The 16560-nt window shown below is 35.7% G+C and overlaps 1 protein-coding gene across 3 annotated transcripts in view; it reads left to right on the forward strand.

The window, feature by feature from the left end:
* CCDC171 (coiled-coil domain containing 171) overlaps window positions 1–16560 on the forward strand; it is a 152661-nt gene that overhangs the window by 117854 nt on the left and 18247 nt on the right. For all 3 annotated transcript variants that reach the window (XM_074857223.1, XM_074857222.1, XM_074857221.1), the window contains one exon: window positions 8196–8348. In XM_074857223.1, the coding sequence (XP_074713324.1) occupies window positions 8196–8348 (153 nt within the window). The remainder of the gene's footprint in view (window positions 1–8195; window positions 8349–16560) is intronic.

Raw genomic sequence — 16560 nt, forward strand, 5'->3', positions numbered from 1 at the left:
TGTGCTCTTTAATTTCCTTTGACTCTCCAGATATTGGGAGAAGAGCTGTTGTCCCTGAAATTTCTAATAAAGCATTTTCATGGCATAAATCAGATATTGAAAGCAAGTCTGAAAATCTAATCATTTGTATGTTGTTTTTTTTAAATACAAATTTTGATAAAGTTCAAGAATGTATGAAGCAAACTAGTTCTTTCAGTAACATCTGAGTTTAGGCAGAATGACAAGAGAACAGCTGTCTGTCCTGTATGTGGCAGTGGACATTAGATTAAGGATGTGTCCATTTACCTGAGGAATGCAATTGAGCTTTTCTAGATCATTATTTTCTCTATAGAGACTGATGGGTGCTTTTTCCTGTGCTGACATCATGAATTGGTGTACATAACTGATTTGGTGAGAAGCCAAAATGAAAAAATTAGTTTGTTATCCAACCTAACAGGTATACTTTAGAGTTTCCTTACAAAACTACAAAATGTTGCTTTATGTAGGATGAAATATTTATGTTGAATTAAAATGCAGTGCTACTATAAGCACTTCATAAGAAAAGCAAAGGAAGTGAAGTGACTATATCACAAAACTTTGTGCAGTTTTATAGTTCCTGTGCTCCATTAGACTTGAGCATTCATCTAAAATCTGATATGAAGATTAGGACTCAGTAATGATTGATTATGTATGAACCACATAATTGCAGTTGTCATACTGACTAAACCTGCCAGAAGGGACCTATGTCTCTCCTAGTAAATGGCAACTACAGCACAGATTGTCATCATCTTTTTTGCATGGAAAATACAAAGTGGACACATTTCCCCCTTCTAAGCATATGTAAAATATTTTATCTAATTCAGTTTGAATATGTTTTAATCTAAAATAGAAAAGGTGCTTCTTGTGGCCAGAAAGGAATAATCTGTATCGCTTTATAGCTCTAGTCAAAATATTTAAGAAAATATCTATGTTGAACCCAGATTTTGTGGGGTGATCATTTTCTTCTGTTGGAGTAACCGACAGACTTTTTTTATACTGGTTCAAACTAAATTGATATTTTTTCATGAGTTTCTAAAAACATTGACAGAAATCTCAGTAGCATCTATTTCTCTGTAAAGCATATTTCTTTACTAAAAGTAATTGAAATCAGTCTTAGTTAATAAAGCACTCTTTAAAACCAATGAAAAACTGTCAAGTTAGTTACTTACGTTGGATAGTTTGTGGACAGCATTTCAGAAGAACAAAAGTTTTTCAGATCTCACATTTACTGTCCATGAGAAATTGCTTCAGATTTTCCTACTTAGTAACTTGATAGATTAATGTCTGCTTCTCTCCCTTCCTTAAATTATTCTTATGCACGTACACCTATAATTAATCCATTAGATTTCAGATGGTTAGTGTTTAGGTAACATTTATTTATAAAAATTGGTTTGCTTATGTGGGATATCCTGTCCGTATATAAGAGTCCCTTAAAAATAAGAAAGGATATGCTTTTTAAAATTTATTTTACTTCTATGAATTTGGTTGCGAAAACAGAATTCTATACTTCAGCTTTTGTGCATCTTTTCTGTTTCCAAGATGTCAGTCCAGTAGACCGAAAGTAACATCATCCAGATACAGGCAACTTGTACTTCCACTTGACGTTTCACATGGATTTTGATGACAAGTTTTGCTCTCTTGTTTCTCCTCAAGACTGAATGTGTGATGGGACACTGGCATTTTTTTAAATAAAACTGCATCCTGACTTTTCTGTGGTGACTGCTGCTGTTTAGTTCCTCTCATCAGTGGTAATTATTGTGCTCACTCTAAGCAGATTTTCATGCTCACAGTTGAGGCACTTTTAACATGGACTTTATATTCTTTTCAGTGACTACCTGTCCCTCTCTCTTTCATTCCTGTCTAGAATATACACTGCAAGAGAAAGTTGAAGGAAGGGTACCAGCATGAACCTTCTTTCCATTTCTTTCTCGCCAGAACCATTTACTTGAAAATTCTCTTCCTCCATGACAGACTGAAATGTTCTTTTTGTATCAAGACTGTGTAAGAAGATGTAAGGAGTACAATGTATTGGTGAAATTCTCCTCGTAGCTGTAGCTTAAACTACAAGTTCTTGAGGATGATTGTTTTTCTTTTACATTTTGCATGCAGCTATGCTTGACTTCATGCAACAGATAGTGAGAATGGTCTTTGCATGTAAACATTATTGGCCTATAAAAATCTGTGTTTCCTTGATTTTGTTAAGTGGTAATTTTGCTTGCGTGGTCCAGAGATATTTGACTAGTCAAGGCTGCAGGTAGCTCCTTTGCTCTAAAATTCTCAGGATGCTTTCTACCTGATCATACCAACAAACACATTGGTCTTAATTTATCAGTTTCTAGAAGATGAATATTATTTTTGAAACTCTTACACTCTCCAGTAATTTCCATAGCGATTATTGTTGACCATCTGCTATGGTTTCCACTTTCCCTTCAGTCTCTGTCAATTTCAGTGCTCCCTTTCCAGTTTTCTTGTAGGAAGTCATGTTATTACCTCTTAGAGAGAATCTAGCCTTTTATTTAGAGTGTCACTCCCTTGCGCTATCCTCTGAGACCTACAGGCTAAAGTAATTGTTATTGAAGCGAAGGGGATAGAGTTAGGCCCTGTGTGTGGCACTGAGTCAGCTTTTGTTGGGGAAGAAAAAAAAGTTAGAACTGACCTGCTTTTTGGCACATTTAAATTGTGCATGCCATGCTTGAACGGCACCCAACAAAAAGTTTAGTGTCAAAATGAGATACAAGGAGAATAGATCATTAAAGAAGTGCCAAACAGCTGCAAAAGTGCAATTTTGCTGAATGCTGTTTTCCTTGAGGGTTTTTTCTGATGCCTGAGAAGCTGCTGTATTTACATCCTCTGCTGATGCCACTAGAAGTTTTGGACTATGGGTCAAGGCAGCCAGAATGGGTTTTCAAATGCCAAAACGTATGGGGGAAATGAATTTTAATCCTTTCTTCCCCAAATACAGTTCTGTTAAATCTATAATAAGTAGCCTGAAATCTTGCTTCTGAAAAGAAAAAGTAGTTGATGTATGTTTTGTTTTCTGGACTCGTTTTAACTAATTTTATTTATGTTAATTTGAAGCAAGGCAGTAATGACAGGCATTCTACAGGTTATCCATTAAGCATGCCGAACTCCAGTCTGTGGAGTTTTGTTTTCACACCAGTTGCTTTTGCCCCAACTACACGTCAGCCAAATTCTGTACCATAAATGAAATTCTCAGTCTTTTCAGATTCTCATCTAAGCACTTTGTTATACTAGAGTTAATCTTTCATTCTTCTGAAGTCCATTCATTATTCCTTCTCTTGTTCTTTTTTATCTTTTGTATTTGTTGCCCTTAGGTAAACCTACTACCTGCTAACATTCTTTTTAGTTGAAGAATTTCCTGAAGGGAGAACCTCATGGTCAAATGTTAATTTTGACTTTTTTCATACTTTTTTTTTTTTTTTGAAGCACATTGTGTAAAGTAGATGGTCTTGTTATTCTGGCTGCTGCATTACAAACTCAGTGCTTGTATTGCTAGGCTGTTAGTCTGTTTGATACCTTCTAATAAGCATCATTTCACATAAGGTCTCCTTTAGTTTTATTCCTTCTAAACAGGAGATACAGTTCTATGCTAACAGCAGGCCCAATAAGATCTTGAGTTAATGGTATAACATGGATATAAAAATAAAGAAGCTGATTCTTAATTACTTGGTATTTTATTTGTATTGTATTTATTATGGTATGTATTTATTAACTTCAGAATAGTCTAAAACTTTAAATGGAAACTTCCATTCACAATTGCTTATAATTCATAATCCAAATAAAAATTCTTTTGAACTGTTTGTTCTCATTAACAAAGTACTGAAGGCAAGGGAGACAACATGTAGTGTTTTAATTTGGAATTAGAAATGCCATTTTTGTCATGTATAATAAATACATTAAAACTTTGAGAGATCTTCTGCTATTTTGCATATGCTGATCTGTATATTCTTGTTGTATGTTTCTACTATAACTGAATTGAGAACAGCTGAAGTTTGAGTAACCTTTGCATTTCATAAATTAATTTTTTTAAAAATTTATTTTCTTTTTGTTTCACATTCTGTAAAGATTGTTGTATAATTTGTCAGTATTAGCTATTTTTCACTTTAAATAAAGTACTCCTGAAAATTGGAGTCTTCAAGTCATTGTAAATTTATAGCTAGTAATACATGCAAAAGCTGTTCTGCAGCATCTATAGCACTGTGCACCTTAAAATTACTGGTTCTAGAAATGGTGTACAGAACAAGGAAATGATTGGTTATTCAAAAGTTCATAGAAACAACATTTTAGAAAAAACTGTTTTTACGTGTTCTCTGGAGGACTTCTGTTAAGTGTTCTCAGTCCTTTTAAAGATTAATCTGCAGAAAGAAAGCACAGCTTAAATTTTGCTGGTTTGCTCTGCAGTTCGCTCATTTTTAGTTTATAAACAGCATCAAATTAGTTTGTCTCATTTTTACTCTGAATTCAGGTTTCTCAGCTTCATCAACCTGTAGCTTAAGCCAGAAATTTTTATGCATACCCTCCTATTTCAGATGAGACATCTTTGAACAGGTTATAAGTACCTTCTTCCTTGTGGCTGCTTTGAAATAAACCTAGTTTGTTAATTTTACTTAAAGCAAAACATTTAATTTTTGTTAAAATTTTATATATGTTCTCGTTTATCTATTTATGTGCTTATCTATGTATATTCAGGGTATTAGAGCATTGATAGATATCTCTGCACGTATGTGGTTTTGCAATGCTCCTGTCCTCTGACCTTGTTTTTACAAGCTGAGGAGTCAGGCAAAACAGCCAGGTGTGCAATGGTCAGAATCTTCAGAGTCCCATTTTCTAAATAAATAAGGATCTGAAATATAAAATACTTTGTTTCTTTATCATGTAAATAGCATTTACCTGAGTTTTTCAAAATTTTCTCATTTTCTTTGGCATCAAAGATAGTTAAAGTGTTCATAGGGGTTTTCTAGATGGGGTTGCTGTTTTAAATTTATAAATACTCATTAAGAAAGATCCTTAGAAGTACTTAGGCTTAAAATAACTTGTGCATTGAAAGTTATATTTGAAAATGCGACTTGGGCACTCTTGCAAATTTTGTGCCTCGTCCAGCACCTTCAGCGTAAAAGCATCCTCTTCCCCTGCCAACCTTATGAATGTATTTTTATCCTGTGAGTTCTAGCCAATTATCCAGCAAAGTCATGCATCTGTTTTCATGAAGCTGCCTGTGTCTTGACTTAAGTGTTGGAGCATGGGTCTCCTCTCACATTGAAGACACTTTTGACATTGAAAACACTCCTACCATTATAATTGGCTTCTGCCATATTAGTAACACATGATGTAGAACTTTAAATAATAGCGAAATCCTTTATAAAATAAGGCATTGTGTGGAGTAAAAGGAAAGGGAAGAGGTCACTGAAAAAAAGCCATTCAGTTGTTTGATTAATCCCTATTTTTCTTCGATTAATGCAGAGTAATTAATTACAATTTCTGCTTTTAAAATTGACAGTCTATGTAAATTTCAACCATTATTAACTTGTATCATGTTCCATCCTTAGAAAGACTTTGTACTCACTGATTTGCTGACTGGTTGATATTGGAAGGGACCTCTGAAGGTCATCTGGTCCAAGCCCCCTACTTAAGCAGAGACACATAGGGCCTTAATGTTAAAAATTAGTATTCTTCAGCCCCACTATTGCTGTGGCCTCCTTGGTTAAGTATTTTTACTGTTTAAGTTCTGTTCACAGTTTTTACATGTCAGTATTACCACCACATTCAAACCCAGAAGTGCTCACTTAAATGCAGCTCCTGCAGATGTGTATGAATGTAAAATTTTATGCTATAAAAATTAATCAGTAGGGTTGCTGAAGTATCTTATTGCTGTGTATACTTTAAAAGTATGTATACATTTTACTGCTATGTGTACTTAAAAGAAAATACTCCGTAGAAGGAGAGGAAGAAAATTCTGTAGAACTTGATGTGCCTTCTCTGTTAAGAGACTTTGTTGATCATGGAACAGTTTCCAGAGCTGCAGATAATATTTGTATCTGTAACATGCAAGTAGGGATCTAAATTTAAGTTCTGAACTCCTTTAGAGATGTGTTTTAAGCTTTCTAATAAGTGGAAGATTTGTATGGTGGAAAACAGATCTGTGACTTGATCTGTGACTTAATCTGTGACTGACGTGAGTGACATAAAATCATATGTAAATAAATGCCTCCCAGTGGCGTGTCTAAAAACCCAAAGTATTTGTCTTCCTCCAGATGGCATTTAGAATAAATGTTCTGCACATTCTTTATCAAGGACTCCACATTGCCCACTGGAAGACCAGAAAATATTGTTTTCCCTAACTTGGTCCTCAGTGGGAGAAATCTAAACTGACCCTGACCCTTTGCTAGGAAGTTGGGATATACTGGAAGGGGTGTGTACCTGTGGGTGCATAAATGCTACCTGCCACATTGGTAATAAATCATTAATAGCTGAGAAATTTCTTCCTTCTGTACTAAAAAAAAAAATCTAGAAAAAGTACTTGCCATGTCTGAAAATAAAAGCTCATGAATGAATACCTTTTTCCTAGATTGAAAATTTTCAAACTCATTAAACAAGAGAACAAATGAAATAGCTGAGTTGAGCAGCAAGGAGTTGATAACTGCTGTTTCAGATAATTGCATGGACTTAGATTGGCTCTGGAGATGTAGGATGAAGCTGTATATGTTCACTAGTTTTGTGGTAGCAGAGGTAAAATGAAGGTAAGGAATTGTCTCTATGCATTCTAGTTCAGTCATACCTTTAAATATCATGTGGGAAGTAATCAAAGGAACATGTAAGAATTTTTTCTTTGAGATTTGAGACACAGTTTGTTATGATGCATTGGTGTAATCCTTGTTTATGAGTCACAGGCCCTGTCCGTAGACCTGTTTTAACATATGTCTAATTTTTAACATGTGGGCAGTTGCCATATGAATACTCTCAGGCAGTTTTATATGGAGTGTGAGATATATCCACTTTCTTGCTTGGATTTATTTGTGAAGAGCTGCAGCGTTTTAGTCACATTGAATATGGACAAAGAATTTTAAAAGCAGGATCAGAGCTGACAGCAGCAGACTTAGAGCCATGTGAATACACTTTTAGACTAGCACCATAGTATGTAAAACATTTTGGATATTCTGTCTGATGAGAAAATATATGATGGTGTTAATTTGCCACTGCTGTTTTCTACACTTGACAATGAAATAACTTGGTTCATTTCAGCTATGTTAACTTTTATTCTGAAAAGCAGTAGTGTGTTTCAGAACAAAGAAAGAACAGTAGAAATATTTGTGAATGCCTGTTTGTGGTACTAAATTTATTTTTGCCTGTACCACAGACTTACATTCAGAAAGCCAAGTTCATATTATCTGTAATATGTTCTTACAGTAGAAACTTGCTACAGGTCATTTCAGAAGGGAAAACTATAATTTATAAAATGTGATTAACCAGTTGTAAAGAAGACCAATAATCTCAACAGTGTTGGACTATTTAGGGTAGATATGATTTGGCAATACTGGTAACTTTATTTGTACTCTCTTGTGCTGCTAACTTTATTATCAGTCTGATCAATATTACACGGTTGGGACATTCTTCTACTACATACATGAAAACAATTATATTTTCCCAGCTATATTGTAATCAGATTATTTACTTTCACAGGTCTGTAGGTTTACTGTGTTTCTTTTGTTTCTGACAATTTTTTTTTTTTTTTTTTTTAACGTGGAGTGGGAGAATTAGTATTTCAACTCATTTTGGAAGTATGAACATTTACCTGAAACTGTGTAGTGATTCTTTGTAAACAGAAATTGAACTTGCACTGTCTTGTATTTAAATACAGAAAAAAATGGTATCAGCTCCTCAATGCAGTACTGCATGTTTGAAAACAGCTCACCAAAACACATTCTAGTTAGGGTGCAGAGTCATATAGCTCCAGTGCTATTAATATTTAAGATTTTAGAAGGAATGCAAAACCCTTTTTAATGTTTAAGTCCTGAGACTGAGATTTTCTGTGGCTTCCAACCTTTGTTTCATTTCTCTGATTAATAAAAGTTAGGTCTTATGTAATGAATTTGGATATATGGTATTTGGCATTTAAGTACAGCCTGCCTGGCACTGATGATTTATTTTACTTTTTGAAGGCCATGATTAAAAGTTTTATGGATGTCTACCAACTTGCAAGTTCCAGAATTGACATGTTAGTGAGAGAAACAGCATCTCATCAGCTTCATGCTGCAGCCCTGAAGTCCATGCTCCAACCAGCCTCTCTTGATGAAAGTGAGAACTTGCAGTTGGTAAGTCTGCTTTTCAAGTAATTTTTGTCATTTGGATGTGGTATCCTAGCCAGCATCTCCCTTCATGCTGCATAGTTTCTGTAGGGAAATACAATAATATTTCATTATAAGCATAATAGAGCAATAAAACTAATGTAAACAGAAACCTTCTGAGACTTTTTCAGAAAGAAAGGGGGTGGTGATAGTTAACAGAAGGATTAATTTTACTACTGTATCTTCTACAAGGATCTGTTTATTGCTGCTGTCGCTGAAAAAGCATACATTGTGATTTCTTTGGTTTTGGCAGTACAATAAATGATTGAATTTTGGATCTGAAGAATCTAACCATCTCAAGATATAGCATCTGTTAAAACAGAATAACTGTGCATGCAAACAAAATGTTTATTAGGAGATGTGATGTTTTTTTTAGACAATTGTGGTTACAAATAATACTTCTCACTAAGTTGCAGGGTTAAAACCCAGTTTCAGAAATCATTTCTTGTCTAAAATGTTGTTACTCACAGAGACACTTGAACTTGTTTAAGGCTAAAAGGTGATTCTTCAGATCTGAGATCTCTCTCTAGGGGAATTACTGAATGCAGATGTATTTGTGTCACACAGACAGGAGGCCAGACACATAAACTGTCATAAATATGTAACCAAGTATGTCTAGAATGAGACTGTGTAAGCTGTGCAACTTGCATACACTTGATGTGTTTTTTCTCCATCTTTCTTTCCTTTTCCACATAGGATAAAGGAGGAAGCTTTGGAGTTCGGGTTTTTTTGTTCTCCTCTCCTTCCTCCTTTCTCTTCTTTTAGTCTTGTGAAGCAAAGGACAGTAAAGAAAATGAGGATTGTTTGTCTTTCTTTTTGAAGCAGAAGATCTGTAAGAAGAGAGCCATCACTAATGCAAATGACATAAATACATCAGCAAATGTGTATTCAAAGACTGTGTCTGTGGTTCTGGTTGTTTCCAACAGAATTACATTAATTTCTTATCTTGCTTCTAAATTGTATCAGCACAATGGGAAATTAGCACAAATAGAAAATATATTAATCAGTGCTGAATTTCAATTTTAAAATCTTGAGATGCCAATTGTTGAATGAAAGCTTTCTTTTATTTGTGACTGCACAACCTTTCTAACAAACTAAATGAAATTGTTTCACTGAAATTGCTTCTTTTCTTGTCCAATCAGGCTTTCTTTATGTTTTCTACTAAGTTTACATGTGTCCTGCAGAGCCTGTGCCCAGTGTAATTGGGTTGCTCCTTTGCCTGTTATGATTGTTTCTGTTGTTTAAATCAAGATGACCACTTGTGTACTAAGGATTGGGAAGTCTGCCAAACCTGCTGCAGCGAGGTTTGGCAAACTTGCTTTCATTTGGAGTGAGAGAACTTTTAGCAAAGATTATGCTAGTCCTGTCTATGAAGGGCTATGCAGTGGCTTGATATGTTACAGTGAAAACAAACACCTTGCCCCCCTGGCTCTCTAATTTGTGTCTGCCTACGGTATCAATGTAAAGATGATACTTTTTACACTGTCGTAGGATCTGTTGGCCCTTCTGTACAACCCTCTGGAGACAATAGTTCTTCCTTTAGATACAGTTTAATTTGAACCTAAGCATAAACATTAATAGAAAGTGTTTTAAAATTTTTGTGTAAAGGCAAAAAGAATTAGAGATTCTCAGATTTTTCATGAAAACAATGTGTTTATGGTATATTTTGTAGTATTTGGGTTTTCTGTAAAGCTTGTCCCTAATATTTGCAGAAGTTGCATCAGGGATGACTTTTAATAACTTAAGGCATCACAGTTTTCCTTAGTGACTTACATTTTAAGTTTTCGACCAATACTGTTCTGATTTTGAGGAAGAAGTTTTGCTCTAAATTTCTTTCTGTATGGAAAAGGTAGAACAGATTTTTTTGCTTTAGTATTTTAAATGAAAGGAAGTAATGACTTTTCATGAGCATCTTTTTGGGTTCAGAATTTTGTACACACTTTGCTGGTTTCAATCCACCGTGCTCAATCACATATCCAGTTCTAGTAACATTGCAGGCAAAAATTTTCATGCAGGACACAAACACAGTACTTGGACTGTATTAATTGCAGGTCTTCATATGTTGTATGTTTGTGTTTCTAGAACAGTAACCTATTCCTCAGTGCTGAAACACATTTTTGAAAAGTCTTTCAGGTGTATACCATGTGTGGACTCTTGCCTTGTAAGATTGGGTTTTACCTCACTATATTGTCGCTGTCTCTTGATGTCTTGTATGCTACTTGCATAAGGTTCTTGCCCTCCCAGCTGTCCATTGCATTCATGTTTGGGCCGTTCGTCAGTATTGATCTTTTCCACCTTCAGAAGTTATTGGTTTCCTAATCGACCTTTTTGTACTGAAATTTGCTAACTATGTTGCCTTTCTATTCACGCCACTTTTTTCATCTTCTTTTGATTTGGGTTTTGCTGATAACTGTAAAAAAAAAACCCAAACCTGATGCCATAAGGCAACACCAGTGATTCTGACTTCTCATCTTTTACCTAACACTCTGAATTGACATCTCCATCCTCCATTCTAGACCAACAACTTTCAATAGTGTTTCACAGTCAATAGTGTTTAGATTCTGAGATTGCTATGTGTGCTCATGCTAATGCCAGCAGAGAGGAACAGGTAGGGATATGATTATGATGGACACAGTGAGATGAACACTGGAAACACTGCTTACAAAGAGAATTATTATGTGGGGAGAAGGGGAGTCAATAGCAGAACGTCTCTGTACTCTGCATTAGTGTCCAGCTATCTGTCTGTTGTGCTCATCTCTTATGATTCTTCCTCTGTGCAGAGAAAGACCCTGTGCATTTTTCATTCTTGCAACTCTTTAAAATTTAGTATGGCTGAAATATTGGTTTTCTACCTAAACCTTATTTTTTTCTGTTGTTCCCTATTTCTGTATCTCTTTTCTGTTTTTTTTTTTTTTTTTTTTAATTTTTCCTGTCTTGTTGTTTGTTTTGTTTTTCTTTACCAAATGCTTCTGAAATTTCCCTTACATTTCTAAAATGCAAGGGGTTTTATTTCTGTTCTCAAACCATTAACATTTTGTAATAGTCTTTCTTTGCAACCATAACAGTTTCATTTCTGTGCATTTCCTTGTTTTTTTAAAATTTACTTTCTCTGAAGTGCAAGTACCACAGTCACAATTCCGTCCTCCCTAACTTGCTGTATCCCCACATTAAGGGTCACATCTATAATTGGTAGAGCTAATAATAGTAAGAGTTCAGCTAAGATGTCACTGATACAGCCATATGTAGTCTTGACTATAAGGATGTAGGTTGCCAGAGGAGGAACAAAGAAGCCAGCAGTCAACCTCTAGGATGCAATACGATGGAGAATTATTTCACTGAGCACTGAACTCAGTACTGAACTGGCACTGCCATTTTCTCCATGAAATTTAAGAAACTGTATTGTTTCCCTTTACATGTCTCTGCCTATATACGTTCTTATGCTTTTCCTTAGGAAAGCTTAATGTGCTTAGAAGGTGGGGTTAGTGGAAGTACTTCACTGGTACTAACTAACTGTAGACATGATCTATATGTAAGCAGAGAAGATACCAGCTAAAATGTTCTTGTATTTCTTTTTCCCTGCCTATTTCTTGTTCAGCAATATCTGGTAATATAAACATTATGAACTGGACTGTGCTTTAAGGTTTCCTATTAAATGATCACTTGCCAGTTACTTTAACAATACTGGATTCTGCTGCTTTGATCCATTTTACTTCTTCAGATACATTAGTTTATTACTATACTTGCACTTTCATTCAGAGTTGCAGTAATAAGTAGGCTTTGAACTCAGACCTTTTAAGTGCTGTACTGTGTAATATAGTCGTAAACAATTACTCTGTGGGTGCTGTGGGGCAACATGTGGCATCATATCTATGGTATCTGCTGCAAAAGAGTTTGTTGCTGAAAGCACAGTGTTGTGGGGAGTGGATGCAGTGACACTGTATTTTCCAGTGTGACCTGACACATATGAGGAACTGACATAATTAATTATAAAACTTCTTCAGAAAGTGTTTTCATAGCTTTCAGCCCTGAGATTTTTGTGCCTGATGTCAGTACTGCTGTCAGAATTTTAAGAATTTAAAATATTCTGGTATCAGTTTTGGCAACCAAAAGAAGCCGCTGTTATGTTCCAAGTGGTCAGGTGTTATGGTCCTGAATGTGTAGCTGATCTGGTGATATTCCTTCCTTTTTCTGCTTTTACTTCAGAATCAAAGGAGAGTAGAAAATGAAGGGGGAAATACAGTAATTTACAAAGACGATGGAGAAAGAAAAGCTTTGTGTGCACTAGAGAAATGGAAATTTGGAGGGCCAAAAGAATAACTTTAACTGAAAGAGGGAAAAGGTGAGCTTCAGATGGGTGAGAGGAGTGAAGGTCTGTAAGAAGAGCAGAGTTCTCTAACCATGAAAACAACTGTTGACTTTGGATGTTTCTCCTAACTGAGGTTGAAAATGAAATCATTCATTGCTTTATGTGGCTTTGCATCATTCTTACTTTTTTCTTCCACCACAGTTGTGGCTGTGTCTGTCCTTTGTCTGAAAATGCCTACTGATACCACTTAAAGTACTGAAAATACAGAAATTGTAGCTTTTGGTAAGGTGAGAGAAGCAAGTAGGATTATCTTATGCATGAAAAATCCATATGTGTTGTTGAGATGCTCGCAACTGATATATGCTGTCATATTTTTGTGTTGAAGAACTCCATTAAGCAAAATGTACACTTCCTACTCAGAGCAGTCAGCTCTTAGTTCTCGTCATCTACTTGAACCCTGTTCATGGAGAGGCAGAGAGAAAAGAAATATTTAAAACTCTTGTGTTTACCAGTTAACTACACCACTGACAGTTTCTTCCTACTTAGCCAGGCAGGTCAGGGAAGTGGTTTTACATGTTTTTTCCCCATACCCTTTATTTCCTTGTCACCAGTTCAGTCTGTGTTTTAAGGCTGAGACCTGCATCCAACAGGGATGCAATGTCTTACATTTAGAATTATACAGAAAAAAAAAGCCCTATTTGCCTTTTCACTTGTTGCATAGGAGAAAGACCCTCACTCCACTGGTATCGTGTTAAATGTCAGAGAGCGTCTTTCATGGGCCAGAGCCATATCTCTTGTGTTAGGACATGGAATGATTGATGTAGCTGGGGGAATTCTTCCCAGATGTTGCAAGAAACAGATAAGTGCTGGATGAAAACTCTGCTTGGGTTTTCCGCTGCTTCAGGCTAGCCTGATGCACAGTTGAACTGAAAAGATTTTCTGAAAGATTTAGAATTGAACTGGTTTTGTGAAAGATTTGGAGATACTAGTTCTTAATTTGACTTGCAAAAAATAATCAGACTTGTTATTTTATTGCTATGCTCTGTCTTGCAGTGTTTTCTTGGAAATAGTCTAGGACAAAACTCAGTAAGATACGGACCTCAAATAACTGTAACTTTTGTTCAGTACTGTTAATCACCAGTGTGTGGTTTATTTACTGTGAAACATGAACGTTCTTAAAGTGTTAGCAAGTAAAGAAAAATCTGACAGGCCCACAAGGAGAATTTCCCAACTATTGAGATGATAATAGACATGAGAGAGTGGAAATATCAGTTTGGGCAAAAATAGAAAGCTGTATTCATATAATATTTACTAACCTTGAAGTCTCTATCAGGCTGAATTCACAAAGCAGTAATCTCTTCCAGAAGCTATTTTTTTTTACGGAAATATTTGCATTTTTTACCTGATTTTAAGCAATTGGGTGTTACTTGCCAGCTTTGCTGCAGAGCCAAGGAATGTAGCTATCCTAGTCCAAATGCTCACCTTGTCACATGATATTGCTTACACAAGTAATAGTTGTAACCAAACAGTATAAAGCTTGTAGTTTAAACTACTTGCTTATTGTGTACTACCAATAATAAAAAAAATTAAACTAACGTTATAAATCACATTATGAAACTTAGAGCAAGGTGTTCAAAAACAGTTAACAGTAATCCAACAACACATTTTCTATGCAAAAATTTTTTGATACTCAATATTCTAGGTATGTGAACTTTTAACTTGTCAGACTATTGTAACATATTTGAAAATTATAGTAATTTGATTAAAATGTTGCCTATAAGGCAAAAGGTTCAGTTAATAGAATCCATATGTAATTAAAATGCAGAACTAAATGTAATCAGACCCCAGTGACTGGTGCCTTCATATTGATAGTTTTACAATGGCCTCTGGGGTTGAAAGTTTATGTTAAAGTTACTAATGTAGCTGCACTCCAGAAAACGAGCAAGACAGTTTAGCCCTTTCAGGTATGACAACATCCTGAAGTGATAGTGACACAACAAAGATAGTTGATAGTCTAGGGGTATCTTCCACTGGCAGGTGGTAGAAGCACAAGACTGGTGGAGTGTACTAGTCACAGAATTGCATTCAGCAGCAACACTGCTACATAAACATCTCCAAACGAAGGATCTCGCTGTGAGCAAGTAACAGTGTATTTTTTTAATAATATAGTTGCTTAATTTGTGTGAATTCATGTTTGAATCATCTGAAAGTTACAGACACAACACTATGTACCAAGCCACAAAAGAAGTTTAAAAAAATTCCTGAACTTAAAAAAAAATAATTTTTATTTTCTCTGGACAGTTTTAAGAGTCGACATCCTGTGTTAGAGTTCTCTAATCATCACCAGCACAATTTACAATCAGAACACACAGAGAGCCAGTTCAGACCAGCTCATCTGTTGACTTTGGCAGAAGCCCTCAATCTCACTGTGTGCAGCTGCCACTTGAGAGCTGGGGACTCGGCAGAGAGCCGAAGGAGGGTGGGATGCAGGGTTGGTCAAGGCATGAACACATAGGCCTGCTTCATTTCAACAGCCGTACACTGCTTTTTTTATAGTCTTTTCATTTTACAGCCTTTTTTAAAAAAAAAAAAAAAAAACCCACCCTGAAATTAAATGAGGACCTCTCATGAGCCACTGCGCTCCAGGCATAAGAAATTGTAATGTCTGGCTTCCAGAAACTGTCCCGTCAAAATGTGCTTCTGATTAGGTGGCTTAATTACAGCTGTGAAAACAATGTTGATTTAGGCCTCAAGATTCCAGTGCATGTCAGCCGTTATTAGCTAGCCTTGGACTGAAGCCACCATTTTAAAACTCTGTACCACTAAAGTCACACACTGCCTGACAACTTTTTATTTAGGCAGAAATGTTGCCAGAAGCAACACATTTTATGCAAAATATTTTTCATTGCGCAAATTTCAAATGTGACACTGTTGATGGACATAAAATGGGAAGTTACGGGTGGACTTCACCAAGTCCAAAACATAACTTTTGCAAAAAAACCCCCACCACCCCAACATCCCTCCTCCACCATTTCAAATAGTTTTTATAAAGTTTGACTGACATAATGCTTAATTTTAATTCCTTTAATTCAGTTTTATTCCGAATCCAGCATGTTGGTTTAACCACCCAATTTTATTGCATCTAAATTTTCCTGACAGTTTCATTTGCTGTTGGGAAATAAAATTGCCGTTTTTGCAACATGGGAAATAATGGCTAGTTTCAAAACCAATATGTTTGAAACTTCCTTTGCCTGAAGCAGGTTAAGGCACACACTCAATTTACTTTAGGGGAAAAAAGCTCATTAAATAGTTTTTAATATTTTAATATAATTTAAGTAACTGCTTTCACAGTGGGAAGGCTTATTAGGCCCATGTATTTACACCTGCAGAGAGGTAAATGTTTGGGTAATTAGGTGGTTTCCAATACTTCAGCTTCTCAGCGTAGTTACAGAGTTAATGGTGTAAACACTGTAGATGGACACAATGCATTCGCTGCATTTAAACGCTACATTTCCACTTGTATTTTGCTTTCAAGTGCTTAAGAAAGAGGTTTAAGTGGGGGTTTTGTTGCTTTGTTTTGTCTGTTCTTAAATTCTCCTTAATGACATGAATAGGCTAAGGAATGTGAGTGAGTGTTGTTGTGTGGGTGTTAGCTCTCGGCAGAGGCCAGTGCTTTGGAAAAGCAAGATCTACATTCTCACTTCACAGTTGCCATGAAATTCCAAATGTCCATGCTGTGCGGTTTAATGGAAACCATGAAGTTCCTAAATGACCGCAGGTTTGTTCCGATGTTAAGCACAAAACAAATCTTTCAAGTCATTGGCTGAGTTGCAAAAAAGGAGGGTCATGTTTTCAGGAAGCTAATCTTCCCTT

Source organism: Strix uralensis, chromosome Z (genome assembly GCF_047716275.1).
Source record: "Strix uralensis isolate ZFMK-TIS-50842 chromosome Z, bStrUra1, whole genome shotgun sequence".
Lineage (NCBI taxonomy): Eukaryota > Metazoa > Chordata > Aves > Strigiformes > Strigidae > Strix > Strix uralensis.